Source organism: Haplochromis burtoni, unplaced genomic scaffold (genome assembly GCF_018398535.1).
Source record: "Haplochromis burtoni strain Fernald_Lab_line unplaced genomic scaffold, NCSU_Asbu1 Contig_20, whole genome shotgun sequence".
Classification (NCBI taxonomy): domain Eukaryota; kingdom Metazoa; phylum Chordata; class Actinopteri; order Cichliformes; family Cichlidae; genus Haplochromis; species Haplochromis burtoni.
Window position 1 is genome coordinate 580,642 of NW_024582381.1, and position 15,125 is coordinate 595,766.

The 15,125-nt window shown below is 43.0% G+C and overlaps 1 protein-coding gene across 6 annotated transcripts in view; it reads right to left on the bottom strand.

Annotated features, from left to right (window-relative positions):
* Positions 1 to 15,125, bottom strand: part of hecw2a (HECT, C2 and WW domain containing E3 ubiquitin protein ligase 2a) — a 42,650-nt gene that overhangs the window by 7,744 nt on the left and 19,781 nt on the right. For 4 of the 6 annotated variants that reach the window (XM_005939807.3, XM_005939808.3, XM_005939806.3 and 1 more), the window contains 17 exons: positions 14,394 to 14,682; positions 14,173 to 14,265; positions 13,712 to 13,862; positions 12,789 to 12,895; positions 12,334 to 12,458; positions 11,318 to 11,503; positions 11,097 to 11,231; positions 9,129 to 9,249; positions 8,945 to 9,041; positions 8,716 to 8,799; positions 8,220 to 8,302; positions 6,375 to 6,495; positions 4,620 to 4,733; positions 3,879 to 4,031; positions 1,231 to 1,329; positions 535 to 664; positions 305 to 451 (listed from right to left, as the gene is read on the bottom strand). In XM_005939807.3, coding sequence (XP_005939869.1) covers positions 305 to 451; positions 535 to 664; positions 1,231 to 1,329; positions 3,879 to 4,031; positions 4,620 to 4,733; positions 6,375 to 6,495; positions 8,220 to 8,302; positions 8,716 to 8,799; positions 8,945 to 9,041; positions 9,129 to 9,249; positions 11,097 to 11,231; positions 11,318 to 11,503; positions 12,334 to 12,458; positions 12,789 to 12,895; positions 13,712 to 13,862; positions 14,173 to 14,265; positions 14,394 to 14,682 — 2,235 coding nt within the window. The remainder of the gene's footprint in view (positions 1 to 304; positions 452 to 534; positions 665 to 1,230; positions 1,330 to 3,878; positions 4,032 to 4,619; positions 4,734 to 6,374; positions 6,496 to 8,219; positions 8,303 to 8,715; positions 8,800 to 8,944; positions 9,042 to 9,128; positions 9,250 to 11,096; positions 11,232 to 11,317; positions 11,504 to 12,333; positions 12,459 to 12,788; positions 12,896 to 13,711; positions 13,863 to 14,172; positions 14,266 to 14,393; positions 14,683 to 15,125) is intronic. The other 2 variants (XM_014339223.2, XM_014339224.2) reach the window with 2 other exon arrangements.

Consider the following 15,125-nt stretch of genomic DNA (forward strand, 5'->3'; position numbering starts at 1 on the left):
CCACTCAGATAATCCATATATATAATTTGAATTTCAACTGTTAAGCAGCTGACGAATCTTTAAATCTGATCCAGAAATTTTCAGGCCTATACCCTTGGAAATTTGTCCTCCCACATGAGGAATTCTCTGTACTTTTGTTGTGAAAGATGCCACACAAATAAAGTTGTATTTATTTATTTAGTTATGCATTTATTTGAGGCCTTTAGTTGGATTTTGGGGATGCCCCTAAAACCCCTTTGAGGATTTTAGCATTGTTTATCTTGTCTTTTTGACACCTCTAACATTTGTAACACCGGCACTGTACCTCGTAGAAGCCTCGGACCAGGCTCTCTGTCTGCTGGGCCACGCCTCTCTCGATGCGCCATTTGACCATTCGCTCAATATACTCCTTCTTGTTCTTTTCTGACACAGGGATGCCAGCCCCACCCGGCTTAAGCTCTCGCTCTGTGATCTGCAGAATTACAGAGGAATAACACATAAAATTTGCGGTCTGCTTTTCTTGTTCCAGGGCGCCACCACAGACTGAAGACGCACCTGTCCAAAGACCTCCTCGTTCACAGTGAAGGTGAGGTCCAGCATGTCTTCGATGTCATTGTCCTTCATCCACTGTAGACTCTGATGGAACTCCTCATCCAGGAACTCCAGATCACTCAGGTCACACGGGCTGCATGAATAAGGGTCACAGCGGGGTCAACAGGTGGGGATGACCTGCTCGTTAATCATCGTCAGCTGATTTTAACAAGTGAGGCTGAAGGTTAATTATACAAAGTATGGAGATGAAGCATAGGTATGTGTCAAATCTTTTGCTGATCTTTTGAATGCTTTTGCATAATTTTCATTCCTTGGTCATTCCACGTGTTATTACTGTCAGGAAAATATGCACGTTCACTTGCTTTGTTGATTATACTAAGATCATTCAGCACTATATTGGACTGAACATATGACATTTCATTTGATAAATGCTTATCTCTGCACTAATGGTGATAAAGCTAAGAACAGATCGCTGCTGCCCGAGAGGTTAAGAACACATTTAATACAGCATCTGTCCTCATTGCAGACATTTGGCAGTGTTTCAGGTTGTTTGGACAAAGCTTAATAAGGCTGCTGCTCCTACTGACAGGAGAAGCAGACAGCTGCTGACTGACATTCAAGGTCTTATTTGGTCAGGGAGGAAGTGCTGCTACCCTGAATGCTGACTTGCAATGAATGGAAGCAGGCTGAGGCACTTACATGCGAAGAAGCCCCTTATAGAAAGGACGGGTAAAAAAGGCATCCAGCAGGTACTGATGAACAAGGGCCAGCCCCAGGATGCGCCCGCTGAAACGAAACCTGCATAAAACATGGAAAATATGTGTGAATACAGACAGCAGCAACATCAGGACCGCAGTGATCTCGCTTTCTTTCACACTGTCTAAACAACACAGGAACCAGATTCTACATCTTTTCCTGCAGATGCAAAAACATTGTGCCATAGTCTGCTGCAGCTTCCACACATTATGTTCATGTTATGATATCTAAAACTCTCTTGATTGAGGACCCAACAAATAGAGACAAGAAATAAGAATCTTAAAGATGGTCTGTGAGAACAAGATTGAAGTTGGCAGAACAAATCCCAACCACGAGGGAAGATAACAAACAATTTGGTATCTGCATCATATTTTAAAGATGCTTCTCGATTCTATCTGGTTGAGAAACTTCTATAACATCAGAAAATTGTCTTTGTTCTTTCAAACATAGGTTTAGCTTGATAATTGCCTCTAATCATGTACAATATAACAAACAACTTTCCCCAAAGAACAAAAACTGCAGTTCCTTTAACGGCCACTTGAGCCTGGCTCCAGCAGTGAGTCAGTCCCCATAGACTCCCATGTTAAAATGTCCAACTTTACAGCAAAAATAAACATGTTTACAGCCTGATACAAAAACAGTTTTGTTCTCTATAACCAATCCCCAACTTCATCACAGCTGCATGAGAGTTGATTTTTCCTCCTAACTCACTATCTGGATACTAGTAAAGCTTAAATCTAGGGATGTAACTGCTTTAAATATGGTGTCAATATAGAGCTGGAGTCCCTGAACTGGACATTTTTTGGAGCATTTTTAATGGAAACTGCCTAATAACATGGCAATTCAAGAAGGTTCGGTGAGTGAAATTCTAGTAAAGATCCTTCTTCAAAAAAAGAAAAAAAAACAAGAAACTCAGTGAGTCCATCCTACCTGACCACCAGGTGTACTTAAATAGAATTTCCGTGTATCTGTACTTTACTAGAGTATTTATTTTACTCCCTATATCTTTACATAAATATCTATAGTATCTACTGTCTTAGGTTTAATACATTTGAGGGAAGTATTTATCTCCCAGCCCTGCACGCCTTCAAACATCAAACACATTTGAAGCTAAATGGAGGAAACAATGACACATAAAAGAGAATCCTATCGGTGTATCTGTGCTTATCGGTTACAAAGAGATGAAAGAGCAAAAACCACATAACTTGTCCACCATTCATGGTGCTATACTCTGGGGTTAAAGTGGGCCAGAATGATCTGGATTGGTGGTCACAGCACTACAAATGATCTTAGGGTACCCCCACCTGCCATATCCCACTTCACTGTGCTCATTTTCCTGTTTAGGTATTGAGGCAGAGCCACATTCTACAACGTATGTGACAGCAAATAGATCAAATTCTCTCGCTTTCTCTCTGCTCACGTTCTGCATAGCAGTGTTCAAAATGAGTACATTCACTAGAATCAGATAGATAGATCTGATTCTAGTGAAGGTACTCATTTTGAAATACACAAATATTGTGTATTTAGAAATACACAACATAATATCTCTGACACAGAGGAAGTACCAGCAGCACTGGTAGGTGCAGTTCATATGTGGGAACTTTTATGTAATGGACCAGTGTTTTATTCTTCTGTTTCTTAGCACTAACTACCAAGTATCTGTGTCTGATACACTGAAAAAGATTACAGAGGCAGCTTGCTAAAAAAGCTAGTGAACATTACCTGATACTAAATATGGTCACTTCTGGCTCCAAAAAAAGTAACACGGCAGCAGCCAGCACACTGTTGTTGAAACCGGTGAGCGATATCATGGTGGCTGCATCCAGCTTTCACATAAACAGTATACCTTTATATATATATTTAAGCCACATAAACCCTCCCTACACTCTTATACCTCATGGGGCGATCGTGGCTCAAGAGTTGGCAGTTTGTCTCGTAACCGGAAGGTTGCCGGTTCGAGCCCTGGCTCAAACAGTCTTGGTCGTTGTGTCCTTGGGCAAGACACTTCACCTACTGGTGATAGCCAGAGGGGCCGATGGTGCGATATGGCAGCCTTGCTTCTGTCAGTCTGCCCCAGGGCAGCTGTGGCTACAACTGTAGCCTGCCTCTATCAGTGAGTGAATGTGAGAGTGAATGAATAGTGGAATTGTAAAGTGCTTTGGGGGTCTTGATAAGTGCTATATAAATGCAATCCATTATTATTATAAAACCTATTATAACCACTTAAAATCTAAAATAATAAAAAAAAAAACCTATAAGAAACAGAAACCTGTGATATAATGAAATTCCGGCAATATAAATTTACAGATAAATCTGCAATGTAGCAAGGAATACTATAGTCTATGGTTCATGTTACTAAACCTGTTTTCCATGTTACTCAGACCTCCATCCATCCACAGCCACTGAGCAAAAAAACTGACTTGTGACAGATTGCTGATCCAAATTTCCACACAGCTCTCCACAAATTGCTTCCATTTTGGGATCAGCATTCAGGACAGATAAAATTAACACCTTACATTTAGCACAGGAGCACACACAGCAACAAACAAACAAACAGGCAGGCAGAGATCACAGGCTGACAGAAACCTCACCATTCATGGTGGTTGTCCACGAAGGCAGACATGGGGCTGATCTGGACGGTGTACGTGTCATTAGCTGAATATTCAAACAGCCCATAGTATGGGTTGAACAGCTCTCTAGAGACCAAGAAGAAAAACTCTCTGGAGGGTCCGCTGTAGTCCAGCCTGCAACACACACACACAAAATGAGAGTACACATGCATATGAACCTTGATGACTTTGGCTGATGATTGGATCAGAGGAGGAACGCATTTAGTGTTTATGGGATTTTGCAGCCTCACAATCACGATACTTCTGCACTGGAAACAAGAGACGGGTACAGGCGTATAAAACGATTTGTTGTTAAATTTGGTGACATTTAATTTCCTGCTATTGACCTTTTTTTAAAGGGACACAATGTCTCCTTTGTTTTGTTTTATTTAAACTGACTATAAAAGCTTTATTAAGTTATTCTTCCAGTCCTAGATTCTCTCTCTCATGAACACAGTCAGCGCAGGTGAAACAATAACTGAAACATGAGGTCGATTTTCGGTTTTTGGCTGGTACGATGAAGGGCCTGTTCAGTTCATTTTTGCAATCCTGTATGCTGATGTTATAAACAATCATTCCTGCACTGTGGCGATGTGCGTTAAACATTATGCTTTGAAACTTGAGATGAGAACAGAAAACTCTACCCTGCATGAGGTGAGCAAACATCTCGTGTTATTAAGAACAGTAACGCCAATGAAATGGAGGTAAATGTGTTTCTCTGACCCGTCCTCGCCTACAAAGCTGACGTAAAGCTTGCTCCTCTGCAGGTCTTTACGGGAGTAGCACATGATCTGGTTAAAGGCGTCCTCCAGAAGGTGATCTCTGCGTATGATGAGCCTGGGGGTGCACACACACACACACACACACACACGCACGCACGGTTATAGAAACAGAGCGCCAACTATAAACCACTACCGATGAAAACATAAAATCATCTTTTGATTAAAATAGTCCGCACTGAAATACACTGCTGAAAATAAAATATTAAAGGAACACCTTTTAATCAGAGTATAGCATCAAGTCAGCTAAACTTCTGGGATACTGATATGGTCAGAGGGGGTGTTAATGAAATTAACAACAGGTGAACTAGAGGAGCATCAGTGAGACAACCCCCACAACACAAACGGTTTTACAGGTGGGGGCCACTGACATTTTTTCCTTCCTCATTCTTTTTGATTGTTTTTCCTCTAGTTTTGCATTTGGCTAGGTTCAATGTCACTACGGGTAGTGTGAGGTGATACCTGGACCCTAGTTGCACAGGTAGTCCAGCTCCTCCAGGATGGCACATCAATATTTTAGAGATATTTTATAAATCCAGAGGCGACAGAGACTTCGGAGTTTTGCCTCCTGAAATGTGGAACGAGTCAGGCAGTCTTCATTTGTTGCTGACTTTAAAACTCGTTTAAAAAGAGACATTTTCTCTTTGGCTTTTAATCCAGTGTTGTTATCTGTCTTAAACTCTTACCCTTCGTATGTGCCTGTACTATTTCAAATGTTCCCTAGGTTCTATGAATTAACTTATAGCTGATTAATTGCTTTATTCTTGTTCTCTCATTTCTTGTATAGCACTTCTGTCAGCTGTTATGTTGTTTTTTAAGTGCTTTAGAAATAAAGTGATGATCAATACGTCATTACAGTCTCAAGAGCAGGAGGAGATCTCGGGAGATGGGCAGGTACTCTAGGAGAGCTGGACAGGCCCGTAGGAGGCTCAACACATCAGCAGGACCAGTATTTGCTCCTTTGTGCAGGAAGGAACAGGACGAGCACTGCCAGACACATGCTAGACGCACTGTGTCCTGGGTTCTTCCTGGTGCATGACAAATGCCCTGACTGCAAGAGTATGCAGGCAGTTCCTGCGAGATGAAGGAATTGTTCTTCATCTTGCAGGAACTCCTCTTGAGCATTTTGTGTGAGTCCATCCAATGCCATGAGGCTTTGCCTCAGACTGACCAGGTGCTCAGTGATGTCCAGATCTGTTAGGAGATCCCCCAGGACACCAGTCGTCCTCTCATTAGGATTATGGGGGCATTAGAAACTACGAAGTACTATTTTTAGTTGGTGCAATTCAATTTCATCAGAATGGAATAGTGTCACTTTTTCACTTTGATTTTTGGGGTTTCTTTATATTCAGCCCTCTATAAGTCAATCATTTTAATTTCCATCAAACGATGTGACATTCACGTATTACCCAGTCCATATCATTATTGATATCCAGCATGATTTTTTTCCTATTGAGGTCTGAGGTATGTTCATACTGTTCCTTTAATTTTTTTTTTGAGCAGTGTATATGTAAAGCCTAAATTTAGGGTTATACCTAACGCTAAACCCGTGATGGTGTGCCTCCTGAAATTTAATTCGCCCTCCTACCGGTTTATGATTTTGAACAGAACATGCAGTTTTTATTCATAAATAACATTTTTTATTTTAATTTAGAAATCAGCATTCATTAATTCATCTTTTTGGAGCTTTTAGACCTACTTGACTTTCCCCGGTCCCTGTCCATAACCCTTTGTCTCCAGCTTTCGATAGAAGTTCCTCAGTTTGGCCTCAAAATCTCGTTTATAGGGAGCCGGGGCGCGGGCATTAGCTCTCTGGGTACCTGAGATGTAAATGACAGTAAAAAGCACAATGAATGCAAAGCAAGAGACAGAGCAAGAACAAAAAGAGGAGCACAGACAAGTAAAGACAGATAAATGGATACAGGGAGACAGAAATAAAATTAAATCTGAATGTTCCCGAGCAGAAATTGAGTAAAGCTTGAGTGATTGTGTAGACAATCAGAAATAGCGCATGCAGGTTAATCCTGGATTGTTTTGGGGGGATTTTTTTTGTATCAGACTGTTAAAGCTTTTATTAATTTTAGAGCAAATACACATCTCAGTGATCAGAGCTCAGCTCAGCATAAAGAGGTGAAAAGAAAAACACTAATAACAGCGCTGCAAAGAAAATGTTTGTTTTGAACCAAGTCTGACAAGGACGCATTCCAAAAAGCTTCTTTGAATAAAGTGTGCTGGATTTTTATTGAAACATTTCTCTTAAATAAAGTACATTGTTTCGAGAGGTGGTAAGTGCTTTGCAGCTTTTTGTGTTTTCTATCAGGGTGTGTGGCTCCCTTTATCTGTTCCTGTCTCCTTTCAGTGTCATCCTGCAGAGAATTATGACAAAATGCTGGAGCATAAGTCTGAAACTCTCAGCATCGACAGCATAGGGGGAGGATGTTTTAGCAACACCGGTGGGCTGGCAGGAGAAGAAAAAGAGATGAACAGCCTGGTGGAGCTTTGGGATAAAATATATTCCAAATATGGAAGGTGGGTCAGCGCAGATAAAACCACACATAAAAACTAAAGCCTGAAAGTACCTTGGTGCTTTTATATCCGAACGTGGATCGAAACTGGAAGTCAAGGCCAAGAAAACCAAAACTACAGACACAGTTTCCAGATTGAAACCAGGATGAAGACTCATTCTCATCTTAATATTGAGGTTGGACAGCTGACTTTGTGTGATGGGATTAATCTTAAAGGATGCTACTTTAATCCCAAATCATCAACACGCAGTGTCCAGGCAGGAGAATGAGCTCTGTGTTCAGCATCTGCAGCTCTTAACACAGATTTGTCTTGAAATCATCTCTCGCTTTCTTTCTCTGTCTCTTTTAATTTGAATAAGCAAGAACCTCAGAGGCAAATAAAGCCAATCCAGAAGTCTTAAAAGTGCAGTTCCTCTAGTGGCCACTTGAGGCTGACTCTAAAGGTGAGTCAGTCCACAGACTCCCATTTAAAAAAAGTCAAGTTTAAAGCACAAATAAACATGTTTACAGCCTTCCCAAAAATCCGAGGCATTCTTTACAAATATTATGGGATCACAAGATCATCAGGTTTTCTAGGTAATGGTGAAAGAAGACATGAGACTAAAATCTCCCGGAGTTGTTACACTTTAGCAACGTCACAGTTACATCATTGTTACTGCGCTGTTACAATGTAACAAGACAGAAGTTACAGAACAGTTACACTGCAGATACACCATAGCTGCGGGTAATTACACCATAGATACAACATAACTTTATTGCAATGACTACAACTGCACAGGAGCTACACCATAACATGTCAAAGTTACACTTGTGATGACACAGTAAATACACCATAAATATGCTGTAGTTACTCATCATTACTCATATAATTTAGGTATATTGATTATAAACCGTTAATAAAGTTTATTATGTAAGACAGCATATACACGAACATTTTCATTTTACAGTTTTTATTATATAAAAGTGAGAATTTAATAAATGCTGGGCTGATGCAGACAAGGAGTGAGACAGAGACTCACCGGGGGAGCTCTGTGGAGAGGAGAGGCAGTAACCTGGGTGGAGTAATGGCGGTACATATGACATCACCTCCTCCTCAAATAAGCTGAAGATGAGAGAGAGAGAGAGAGAAAAAGAGACACACACACACACACAGAGAACACTGTCAGACAGCAGAAAGGAAACGATACGCCTTCAGGCAGCGTTAGTCCTCACAAACACACACACACACACACACACACACACACACACACACACACAGGGTAGCAGGAATGCAATATTGCGGGTTGCTTATATATAAAATCAGGCAGGCTGCAAAGCCAGCCGCTTCACATGAGTCAGCAAGTAATTATGACTGTAAATACTACTTGTAGGTCAAATAATCATGTGTGATGTCCACAAATATTTTACTTCAGCGGCAAAAAGGTGACATAAGGTACCAATTTATGACATTTCATAAGTGGTGATCATTTTGACCAGCAGGCTCTGTCCCCACACAGACACACCTGCAGGACTCACCTCAGCAGCATGACGAGGTCAGCATCACTGGAGAGGCGAGCCAAGCCGTTGACTCCCTCGCTGCGAATAAACTGCACTTTCTCCCTGCAAACACACACACACTTTAGGGGGCTAACCAGATGCAGTCCATCAAGATTAAAGGTTAAACGTGTTCAGTTTGACTGATGGCGATAATGGAGGCGCGGGAGGCCAGAATGAGACAGAGATGGAGACTGAGAGAGAGGCATACTTGAGTGAGTGGTTCCTGGCGAGCTCAGGCTGCCTTTCCTGCAGGATTTCAAATATATTGGGTTGCCGTAGAAACGCCACTATCTTGTCATTGTAGGCTGGAAGAAAAAGAGGAGAGAATCAGCATGTGTGATTTCACTTTATTCTTGCATCCACACGTGGAAGTTTAAGTCTGTCCGACTCACCCACAGGCACCACGTCGTGGTACTGACTCCGACTGGAGCCGCTGAAGGTGCTGGAGGGGCGGGGCAGGACGGGCGGGTTGGTTTGGCGAGAGTCATCCACCACCTGTGACAACAGTAAACACTACAGTTCAGGTCGCATCCTAGTTCTGGGACCGACCCACCAGTTGGGAACAACAGCAACTCAGCCACAAAGTGGTAGACCACATAAACCCACACAGCGGTTGCTGAGGGGCATAAAGCACTGAGGTTACCAACTTTCTGCCAAGTCAAACGCTACAGACCTCCAAACTTCATATGGTCTTCAGATTAGCTCGTCTGCCTTGACATGTGCATAGAGGGCTTCATGGAAAAGGTTTTCATGGCTAAGGAGCTGCAGCCAAGCCTTACATTACCAAACACAAGTGTCAGATGCAATGCTGTAAAGCACGGTACCACTAGACTCTAGAGCATTGGAGACATGTTCTCTGTAGTGATGAACGCTTCTCTGTCTGGCAGTCTGATGGATGAGTCTTGGTTTGGTGGTTGCCAGGAGACGGTACTTGTCTGACTGCATTGTGTCAAGTGTAAAGTTTAGTAGAGGGGGGGAATATGGTGTGGGGACTGTGAGCCAGGCCTTCTCATCCAACATCAGTGTCTGACCTCACAAATGTGCCTCTGGGAGAATGTCCAAAAATTCCCATAAGCCTTCCCTGAAGAGTTGAAGCTGTTACAGCCCGGCCGATATCACATTAGATGCACACATTTTCATGTGCATGTGTCAGAAGCAAACAGATGTATGCAAAATAGTCTAGACCTGGTGCAATGATGCTGGAGAGTTTGGAGCGTCTTAATACTGCAGATATGAACTGTGAGTTCACCCCATAAAAGCAGCTAAACGTTATGGCTGCACGTGTCACAGAGCATCATTTTAGATCCTCAGCATCCTTTACATGTTGAATTCCAGATGCTTCCATTTCAGATTTCTCCCCAAAGGTAGCACTAATAGAGCGACACTCTCATTTATCATATCCACTTTTTATTTTAAACAAAGTCTGACCCAGGAAGTCATCTCATTTCTCTTTAATATTTTCTTCAGTTCAATTAGTCTACTGTCATTACAAGGAAAATCACGAGCAGGCTCTCCTTTGTTTAACTACCTTACCTTGATATATTACTGTCACACGGTCCTGGCTCATGCCCTCGTCACCTCTCGTTTGAATTATTGTAATTATTGTAATTTTCTTTGGACCACCAAAACAGAAAACCCTGCAATTGTCTCCAAATGGGACAGAACTGCAGCAAGAGTCATCGCCTGCACCCAGTTTGCTGACCACATTACAGCTACTCTCATCAGCTTCACTGGATCCCGAATCCTCAACACCTCCTATACAGTAGGATTTGAAATGTGTTTTAATATTGGTCTTCTTTTTAATTTTGTGTTGCACAGAGCCCTTGAGTACTTTAAAAGGCACCAAAAATAAAAAGTATTATTATTATTATTACTCCAAGCAACAGGTAACATCTTTGCCACTAAGACAGCTCTCAAACTGACCTCTGGCTCTCTATACCGTTCTTGCTGGTTCAGAATAAAAAACAAAAGTCCAAAAATTGAACCATCTTTCTTCTTTTGCACTATTTACACCTTAGAAACCATCAGATGGGTCCGATTTGAGACCTCGGAGCCTTATGTTTGACACCGCAGCTGCAGAATCTCACACAGCTGGACACATCTGAGATTCTCCCTCTAATAGTGAGCATTACTACCTTGATAATACCTTGACATGACTCTTGTTACGAGATGCTGTTATATAAACTAGAAGTGAGCTTCTGTGGCACTTTTTACTCTATATTAAAGCTGCTGTGACGCATCCTTGATGGCACCAACACAGGTGACGCCAACATTCAGAGTTCAAACTGGCCTCTCTAAATATGCAAACCCTAAGCGTGCTCCAGGCAATGAGTGCTCTGCAGCAATGACGAGTCTCTCACCTCCCCGGCACTGTGGCTGCGCTGGCGGCTCAGATGCTGGCGGTGGGCCAGCAGCCCGGTGGAGCGAGAACTCTGGAGGGGCAGCCGCGGGTCGATGAAGGTCGTGGAGCGACAGTTATGATCCACGAAGAAAGGCTGAGGGTTGAGGCGCACATAAACTAATCAGAAAATGTCACACGCAGCGCAGTGAAGGTGAAAACGGGCGTCATTGCGTGGCATACCTTCCCAGTGTGGTCGTGCTTCATCTCCCAGCCCCGGGGAAGCTCCAGCTGCTTATTGGAGAACATGTTGAGGAAGGTGACGAGGTCGCGGTTGTGCTGGTAGCGCTCGAAGAAGTGAGTGTCTCGACGCACCTTGCTGATCATGTGCTTCAGGCAGGTGTTGCTCGTAAACATGCGATAGGCACTCTGAGGGGAGGTCATCAGGAAGCGACAGGGGAACCAATGAGAGAAACAACAGTGGGGTTATTTCAGTGGTATGATGCTATTTTCCTTTTTTATCTGAGACATACTGTTATTCAGGGTTTTTCCTACATGATTAGTGCAGTATCAGTACATCAGGTTTGAAAATAACAGTGTACATGGAGTTGAATGTGGAGTTTTCTAACAGCTCAAGCAGTTAAAAAGCAGAAGTTATAAAGATCTTTATGTTGTATAAGAGGAAGAAGAAACAGATTAAACTAACGTCAACACATCACATGGAGCTAAAGGGGGCAGACTATAAGAGTCTCAATATCCCTAATATTAGTGACTACCCTGACGGAGGTCCCTTATGACCCCAGCCAAATATGTCAATGTGCTGATGTGATATTTGGAGTTCTTTATAGATCCTGGCCCATTTCTTAAAATACTACACTTATATTTTCTTCTTTCTAATCACTTTATTGTGATGTTGTGCAGGGAAGTATGACTAACTGAATGAGAACAGAGTGTGCGTAATTCCCAACATCTCCACTCCAGATGTTTGCTCAGATTTAGTTTCAAGCATGGAAGAAAGAAAAGATGAAAAACAGCCTGACTCTGATGACCTCATTGTAACGTGTTGTTGATCACTTGTCACTGATGCTGGCATACATATACAGAAGAAAAGAAAACGATCTGTAACAAGTAACAGGTGACGATGTAATCTGTCAACTACTAGTTTCTGAAACTAGGATAGCTAAGCAGAAACATGAGCCTAAATGGTTTTTGGTGACCTTGCGTATGTTAGATCTGCTCTACAGGTGTGTTGGACTGACAGGGTTTGAATGCAGCACGGTGAAGAAGTCGGGGCTGCACAGGAACTTGGCGCTGGGCGACTGGAGCAGCAGGGAGAGACGCGAGCGGCCGCTGGAGTGTGCGACGCCGCTTTCTCGTCTGTATTCTGAAACAGAAACGACATCCAGTCAAAGCCTGAGACACCAACCAAACCGACCACAGCAGCTTATGTCAGGAAAACACGCTCTAACAGCACGTGCTGAGTTTAAAGACAGTTAGTAATCACACGTCTACAACTCTGCATGAGTGATATGACAAAGAAAGCTGCTCTTCTCACATCTCTTCATAACAAATAACAGTATCATGGCTACCAGTAGCAGTTCTGAGGATGAATCATCTTCCAGAGGTGACTCATTGAATTGCACAAATGTCTCCTCGTAAAATCTCTCGTCAATGAAACCTTTAATTACTGCATTTGTCTGTGAGATGAACTAACCAGAAATGGAGTGTGGCATCAGTTCGCTTTCAGGTTCAGGAACCAGGTCGACGGAGCTTTCCTCTGACCGATCGCTGTTGGTGATGGTCCTCCTGATGCTCTGATATCTGTCATCAAACAGTGACTTTAGCTTTTCAGTTGCTCCCCAAAGGAAGCAAAGACAATGAAGCATGCATAAGCTTTCTTCTTCTGAAAGTGTGAGAACTTCTGTTTATTCACAGGTACATTAGCTTAAAAACAGGCAGATTATAAAAAACAAAAACAAAGAGATATCTGCAGGTCTCACCAACATACACAGATCGGTCTCACTGTTTTATTTAGAACCCACTTTCTATTTAATGATAGGAACCCTTGGCTTAATCAAGGATTTGCACCACTTCACACCACTGGACATTTCCAGATGCTTCAGGTTACCTGTTATCTGTTACCTCAAAGCTAAAAAGACCAAAACAGTGGACCGTCTGGAAAATATTTCTTCCATTAGGAAAATATGTTTCTGAAAACATCTGCATCTCTTTTACTTTAGATCAACAACAAGTGATTAAAAACGTCTGTGGGAGTTTCTAGAGACAGAAATCTGAAGCTTGGTCACCCATTAAACATCTACAAAGGTGTTCAAGGAGCTTTCAGGCCTCGGTTCAGTAGTTAACAGTGTCACATGTCAATCAGTGGCATCCTGTACTCTTACTGATAATTACTTCTATCACTCACCGCAATTTAAGAAGAGGTTAACTCGGGACCCGCCCACTTTTGCATCTGTATGCCATTGACTTTTTGTGTTATCTGCATTAGACGTTAATTTCTTGAGTTAAACTACAGTTACTTGGGGGGTAAACTGATTTCTTTAACGTTATCTAGATCCCGGTCCTCCTTAAGCTCCCAGTCCTCGGAGAAAGTTCATGATTTCTCCCCTCAAAGCCCACCTGCGGTTCAGCTGCTCCATCTGCTGAATGGAGTTGGAGCGGGTCAGGCCCTGTGGGGCAGGAGGTCCGGTGGGCCGCTGCCATGTGGTGGTCCTGTTGACGTGGTCCACAAAGAAAATCCTCCCATGGCTGTCGATCCGGGCCTCCCAGTCTGAGAGGCAGTTAAAAATGGAGATAAAGCAGGTGTTTAATGGCTTGAACTGAATGTAACTGTTGAAAGTAACACACTTCAGGAATTTAATTTTTAATCTGAAATGAGGAAAATGGATAAATGTGTGTTTACGTCGGGAATCACTGCATCCATGATGTCATTCTGTGGCTGATTTGGGGTTTCAGTTTGTCAGGCTGACTCAGTGCGACGCATGTGAACAACAGATGTGGACGCGGGACGGTGGCGTGAATAGAAACACACACTGCCGCACACTGAACAGTACAGGGCATGCAGACACACACACACTCACTGGGAGGCAGAGGCTCGTCCACACGTTGGTATCGGTGGATGTCGTGACGCACAGAAGGAAGTGAACGCACAGGATGTCCATTAACGTGAGCACCTGAGCACAGGAAACACACAGCACACAGAGGGAACTTTGTTTTAACTTGGGATGAAAATGTCATGGGTTGTAATGTCCAACAAAAACTGTGGTGACCGACTTTTGGAGATTTGTGTAAACGGTACTACCTTCCTCTCCTTCTGTTTCTGTGGTAACTTGTTCTGAATCTGCAGACCCCGCCTCCTCAGATGGCTTTGCCTCGCCTTCCTGTTGTTCAGCCACGCCCCCTGCAGCCTGCAGACTCAGCCTCCTCACGCTGATCTCCTCCACCTCCTGTTGCTCGCTAGTTGGTGGCAGTGCTTCAGCTTCAGCAGCGGCACCTTGCCCTTCACCATCTACAGCCTGATTGGTCGGCGGTGCGGCAGAGTCTATGTCTCCCCCTGGATCTATGGCGGTCTCTGCTCCCTCCTCTGCTTCCTAGAAAATATAAGCGTTTAAAGAGATGGCAAAATAATCACAAAATCATTCAGTCACATATATACAGATATGAAAGGAGTCCATATCTCACGGCATGAGGCAGAGCTGGCTCCGTAACCAGGGCAACAAAAGTTTGACTCCATGCAAATATGTGTCAGTGCGTAGGCGTCGCATCTCAAAAAGAAACAATCATGGAAGATTTGTGATAAAAATTCAGTGGAAAATGGAAACAGATCACTGGTTCCCACTCACAGTCTGTTCCCAGAACATCTCTATAGGGACAATACAAGACAGACAAAAGACCTCCATGAGCCTGTGTACAGCATTAGCCCACCACACGACAGTGAAAGCAGGGTGGCAGTGGTGCATTAGATCTCTGTGTCCTTTAATAAAAGAGCACTGCGGGAAAACTAACGGCACTTGGGCTGCACATTAAAAATGAA